Source organism: Elephantulus edwardii, unplaced genomic scaffold, assembly GCF_000299155.1.
Source record: "Elephantulus edwardii isolate Elephantulus edwardi_28Jun2011 unplaced genomic scaffold, EleEdw1.0 scaffold00002, whole genome shotgun sequence".
Lineage (NCBI taxonomy): Eukaryota > Metazoa > Chordata > Mammalia > Macroscelidea > Macroscelididae > Elephantulus > Elephantulus edwardii.
The window spans coordinates 26,398,131-26,404,635 of record NW_006399752.1 but is presented as its reverse complement, the minus strand read 5'-3'; the positions used below and the strand labels follow the sequence as shown (position 1 = coordinate 26,404,635).

The 6,505-nt window shown below is 38.7% G+C and overlaps 1 protein-coding gene across 1 annotated transcript in view; it reads right to left on the bottom strand.

The window, feature by feature from the left end:
* Positions 1-1,570: 1,570 nt before the first annotated feature.
* The window catches only part of SLC22A16 (solute carrier family 22 (organic cation/carnitine transporter), member 16), a 49,886-nt gene continuing 44,951 nt past the window's right edge, over positions 1,571-6,505 (bottom strand). The window contains exon 8 of the mRNA XM_006879159.1: positions 1,571-1,783. Within this exon, the coding sequence (XP_006879221.1) occupies positions 1,571-1,783 (213 nt within the window). The remainder of the gene's footprint in view (positions 1,784-6,505) is intronic.

The window sequence follows — 6,505 nt, the reverse complement described above, 5'->3', positions numbered from 1 at the left end:
TGTAATTAATTATGGGCCAAAATATCCACAAATGATTACCTGACAAAAACCCAGTAAGTATCCTTTGTAAACTTTTACACAAATCACAATTTTTAAAAATGTAAGGGTAAAAAGAGTCTTCCTCTTTCTTCTCCTATGCTCTTACTTTTTTTATTTTGTTGTGGTTTCCACTTAGAAAGGCTTTGGTTTTGTTTTTCACTTTATAAGTTTAATGGCCAAGAGAAGAACTAAGCAATTATCCAGAGAATGAAATTAATATAAAAAGTCTAAATAATTCAGGTCATATCCTCCTCTTTATTCCCGCTTAGCAATGCTTTTTAGACACAATAGCATCTGTATAATTGTCTAATCCTTCTTTCACTTGCCTCTGAAGATAATACTAATAGTTCATCAATTCTAATGCGCTAGCTATAAGGCACAGGCAATAGCTAAATTTCAAGCACAAATAAAAAATTAATGAATTTATGATGAAATCATAGTAAAGAAAACCACAAACCTCATGAAAAACATTGTAAATCTGGATTTACAAAATTGATTTCCTATCACAAATAAGATTATGACATAATATTTCAGTTAAAACGTCAAAGATATTAAACTGTTTCTGCAAAACTGTGGTTTTAAATGCAGCCAGAAGGAAAATTTAACACATTATAAAGTAAAATTTTCACTAACATGGCCACCAAAAAAAAAAAAAAGGGCAAAAATACTTAGGTTTTCACATTGGCAACAAATCCAGATGGTATTTAAAGTCAAATTCCCTGGGAGTTCTGGTGACTTAGTGGTAAAAGCTGCATTGCAATTCCGAAAGCACATGGTTCAAATCCTCCGGATGATCTTCAGGAGAAGGATGGGCAATCTCCTCCTGTGCAATTAACTGCCTTTGAAAACCAACCAGAGGGGTGTGGGGGCGCGCATGCGCGCACACACCCACCCACCCACACCCCACCGCTTCTCTGTGAAGGAGAAATAGAGTAAAGGGGGCTGGGGGGACGGCTAAGAATACCAGTCTACAAAACATACTCCTCACACAAACTCATCAGTTTGCATTTCAAACCTTCTTCAGGATGTTAGGAAACAAGGTACCATTTTTTTAAAAACTACTTTTTACAGTCAAATTATGAAGACAATCTTTTGTTGACAGGGCATTTCTGAGTAAGATTTCGATAGAGCTATGATTTCTATAGGAAGGGAAGAAGAATCTCCGAAAAGCTTTGTCAAAGAAAAATACACTCTTTTTACTCAGATGACAATTGCACTGCAATTCCGAAGGCACATGGTGGTCGGGGGTCGGGTGTTGGCAGGCAGAAGGGGACCTTTGTACAAAGGTTAAAAATCAGGGACACAGAAAAGCAAATATAGAAAAATACCTCACAAGCAGTAAAAATGTGGTTTTCTGAAAATAAGAATTCTCACCTTAGTTTTTCTTTCTTTTACAAATTAATTTTAAAACATTTAACAAAAGGGAGGAAATACATATCAACAGCACACAGGAAAGGAGAGTGACATTTCCCTAATACAAAGGCATGAATGTAAACAATAGTTCAGGTGCTAAACAGCACATATGGCTCATTTATTCACAAGGTCCAGCGTCATCTGCATTAATCACTCCTATTCTTTCTAGCACAACATTATTGACTGAAGGAAGTAATTTGTCCGAACTACTGTCTTTTCCTGACTCCAGTTTTGCTGGCTCCTCCCACGTAGTCCTCAAAGGCTTCCCGAGGGTTTCCGGAAGCTTCAGCGTTAGCACTCCACTCAGAAAGGCCACGATCCCAACAAGCAGCTATAAGAAAACAAAGGAGAATCCAAGCAGATATATGCACACCCATGTTTATTGCAGCTTTGTTTACAATAACAAAGTTGGAAGCAACCTAAGTGCCCATCAACAAACGAATGGATAGAGAAGCTGTGGTATATTCACACAATGGAATACTAGGCCACATTGAAAAATAAGGAGCTCATGCAATATTATTCAAAATGGGTGACCAAGGAGGACATTATGCTGAGTGAAATATCTCAGTCACAAAGGGACAAATACTGCATGGTGCCACTGTTGTAGAATGGGACTGACATCAGGGTTGGGGTAAGACTGAGAGAAAAAAAAAACCTGGATAAGTATGTATACTGTATTGAAACAGATGAGGGAAAGAACAGATTAAAGGCGATATATGATTGGGTATTATGGTTAGCATAGGAGTCTAGAATTAAGGTTGCATAGGGAAGAGTACTTGGAGAATTAAGGTTGCACAGAGAAGAGTACTTGGGGTGGGGGGGAGTGGCTTGGTGGAATTGTATACCAATGAAGGAATTTTTCTTTTTTCTTGTCAAGGAGAGGAGCAAACTGGAGGGCAGGGGTGGGCAGGGAGAAAAGTGCAGGAATGAATGAATGGAAGTCCAAAATCTCTGTAAATGTTCATTAAAATTAATTTAAAAAAAAAAGAAAATAAAGAAGAAAAAAGGAAACTGACATCAAGAAACAAATACACCTTTCAGAGAATAAGCTTGCTGTAATCTCAAAGGCAGGTGGTTTGAATCTACCAGCTGCTCCACCACAGAAGTATGGGAAGTCTCCTCCTGTGCTATTAACTGCCTCTGAAAACCTGCTGGAGGGTCAACTGTGGCTCAGTTTCTACTTGATAAAAACAACAACAACATCCCTTTTAAGAGGGCACTAGAAGAGAATGCAACAAAACCACTAAATGACAAGTCATTTCCTCAATGAGACCTCAGGTTAATTATGTTGGACTCAGGATTTTTTAACTCAACCTGGTTCAATCTGATCATTTATTAGCTCATTTATGAACTGCTGTGGACTCTCTGTTATCAGAGAAGTTATGAAGCCAGTTATCAGAGTCCCTAAGTAGTTCAAAACCACCAGCTGCTCCAATGAAGAAAGATGGTCAATTCTCCTCCCATGTGGTTTATAGCCTCTGAACACCTAAAAGGTCAGATCTGAGTTGGTTCCAACTTGATGGCCCATAACAACAAACAAGTGTATGGAAGGGTTAAAAAATTGGTTCCACCCTGAGATGCATCAGAAGATATATTTTTAAAAAGTAAGCTGTTCAACTCCCACCTACCCACTAACTTCTACCATTCTAATGAGTTTCCTTTCCCCTTTTTCTGACCCCATTCTCTCCTTTCCCTTTTTGAACATTTATATATATTTTACTCAGTTATCCTCCTACTGTCATAATCATGGCCCTGTGCAATATTTTTCCTTATGTGACTGTGATATTTCACTTAGTATAATGCTCTATAGTCTCTCTCAAGTTATATATTATTAAATAATTGTTATCTAGTGCTGCATAGTATTGCATTATGTGACTATACTACGGTTCAATGGAGGCTTGAAAAGATGGGGTGATAATAGGGATAGATTAATAATAATTAATGATAGAAAATTTATATCAATCTATAAAACACAAAATACATGTACAAACCACAGTATTTATGTATTATTGTAAGTAAATCAATAAAAACCTTATAAAAAGTTAGCTGTGAAAACCTCTACGGAGCGCAGTCCTACTCTGACACTCATGGGATCACCAAGAGCCATTCTCATTGTGACAGCACCCGGTTCTCTACTGCTTGCACTATTATTCTTGAAGGCACTGTCCTAGGAACTATTGCCAGAGACAAGAAGATCCTGTCCTATCTTCTCAGACCCCAGAGCATTGTGAAGGAACCAAGCAAGTGAGCCAGGAACTGAGACTTGATAGCCAGGGCTGTAAGTATTCTCCAGTCATCAATACATTATCAGCGTCCATTAAATGATGAGGAATGAATGAATGCTTCAGTGGATCAAAACCTCCAGAATTTGGAAAACGTCAAAACAAAGGCAATGGGAAATCATTGCTATTTTTAAGGAGCGTGTTAATCTGTTTTCCTATAAAAGTTCAGTGGTTCAGTGTGATCTCTTTATTTTACAGATTTTGTACACAAAAGGCAACCATTTAGAGCACTAATTTTTCCAAAATGGTTTACTTTGGAAAAACATAAAGCATGTTAAAACTCAAAGTCTACATATTTCTTCTCCATTGATCACTATAAAGATGTTAAGTAGTTTTTAGAATTAAATATCTAAAAAAAAAAAGGCAAAAACCAACCCACTGCCATGAAGTCTATGCCAATTCAACTCATGGATTCTATAGGGCAGATCAAGGCCGCCCCGCAGAACTTCCAGGTTTGTAACCATTATGGAAGGAGCACCAGTGGCTTAGTCCATAGTTAGCTGTACTACTAGCCTAAAGGCCTCCAGTCTCCAATCGTTCAAATCCACCACCCAAAGATGGGAAGCCTCTTTCCATCACAATTAACAGCCTCAGAATGAGTAAAATGAAGTGAGGTCAGGAAGGAAAGAATATTAGGGCAGATACCAAAGAGATGAGGATGGTAAAAAATTTATGTTAATGGGAAAAGTCTAAAGAAAGTAACTAAAACAGGATGCAACTCATGTTAAGAACCAGTAGAGGATAAGAATCAAATAAAATGGCTAAAATTATACCCTACCCAAAGAAAACCAAAGAACAGACAGTTCTAACAAGCATAGTGAAAACTGTCCCCAAAGCAAGCTAGTAAGCTTTTTACTTGCTCTAGATCTATCATGCAGTGATGTCAAGAACAATGAACCAGAGGGTAATACCACCATCAAATTTTATTTTTTTTGGAGAGTGGCCTGCTCCTCTCTCTGGGACATAACTATCGTTACATTCACTCCATTACCTTCCTTTACATTCAGTACATTACTTTCCTTTTCCATTATTTTCCTCCGAGAGTAACCCATTCCTCTCTCTGAAACATACTTTTAACCCCTCATAGCCCATGGCCCCCTTTACTTTACCCACCCTTTCAATAGAGAATGGCCCATTCCTCTCTCTGAAATTTAACCCCTTTTAACCCCTCGTAGCTCATGACCCTCACTACTCCACCCAGACTTTCAATGGAATTCCCTGGAATCTATCTCTGGCAATAAATTGCCTTTTCCCGCACCTTTGCTCCTACTTTCTTACCTTTCCTCTCAGAAATCTAGCTATCCTGTGGAGTCCATGTGCTCTAACAAGGGCTTAGCCCATGTCAGGACTATTATAAGCAAGACACACAATGGTTCCTTTGAGGGTCACCACATTTTCTGTACCCTTCTTTTAAGGGTCACTAAAATTGCTGTACACTGTGCTGCTTCTGTAGCTCAGACATGATCCCCTGTAATCTTTCACACCTAGTTTTATTCGTTAGCCAGGTGAGGAAGACCGACCTCCCTCCTTCTTTCCCACTCTCTCTCTCTCTCTTCAACTCAGTTCTGTCAAACCAGAACAGATTAAGAGCTGACCACTGAGCAGATTTCCAAAGTAGTAAATGACTTAGGAGGAGATTTTCCCTCTTTCTGGAGCCACTGGCGGATTTGAAACTCCACAGAAGAACAGTTCTTGAGTAAACTGCATAGCTCTGCATGGACTACATCACCAGAGCTTCATCTATATAAATATACAGGCTGAGAAAAGCAAATAAATGAATAAAGGGAGTTTTTCTTATAAGTCCACACACTTTCTTCTCCTTTTATATCCACTAAGTGAACACAGAATTAATAGTCCAACTGTGAAGGAAGGTGAGACTCAGCAGTAACACAATGAGACCTGGAGAGACTGTTTATCTTTGTTTTGTAAAACATTGATAACCTAGTTCTCAGAAATACACGTGTCAGCTTAACCTAGCAGGAGAATTTAAAGTGGTATTCCAATGAATTTGAAAAGATTTTTATCTGGTGTCTCAAATCACAGGAGATGTATATATCCGCTGACCTAGAAGTGCCATGAGAAAAGTCTACGTCAATGAAAATATTGAGTGTTTTCAAATAGAAAAATAAATGAAAGTCCCAGCATGGAATTGCATTTGGCTTTTTAGTTTTGCAGTAAGATCAGTCAAGGTGTACATAAATCCTTAACTCCCCTACTTCATTCTAAGCAGAAGACCTGGGACCTATGGGGCCAGATTCCCAGACAACCCACAAAGGCCAGAGCTAACATCCCAGCAAGTCCTGCTTCTTCTCTGTGTCCTTCTGACCAGGATCCCTTCATTGTCTATGACAGACTTCTGTTGCTCTCCTTTTCCCCTCTGCTCCACTTTGTCAATAGTCCTCACGTTCTCTCACACAGCTTCAGCACCAGATAATCCAATGAGCAAGGTGATCACTGATTTAATTGTGCTTACTTACTAATCTTAAGTACAAAGAAAGGTGACCCAACAGAGTGTGGAAATTATCGAACAATATCATTGATATCACATGCAAGCAAGATTCTGCGGAAAATTATCCAAAAACGTTTGGAACAATATGTCAACAGAGAACTGCCAGATGTGCAGGCTGGATTTACAAGAGGTCGCAGTACTAGGGATATTATAGCTAATGTAAGATGGATCTTGGCAGAAAGCAGAGAATACCAAAAGAATGTCGATCTGTGCTTCATTGACTCTGCAAAGGCTTTTGACTGTGTGGATCACAACAAGCTAT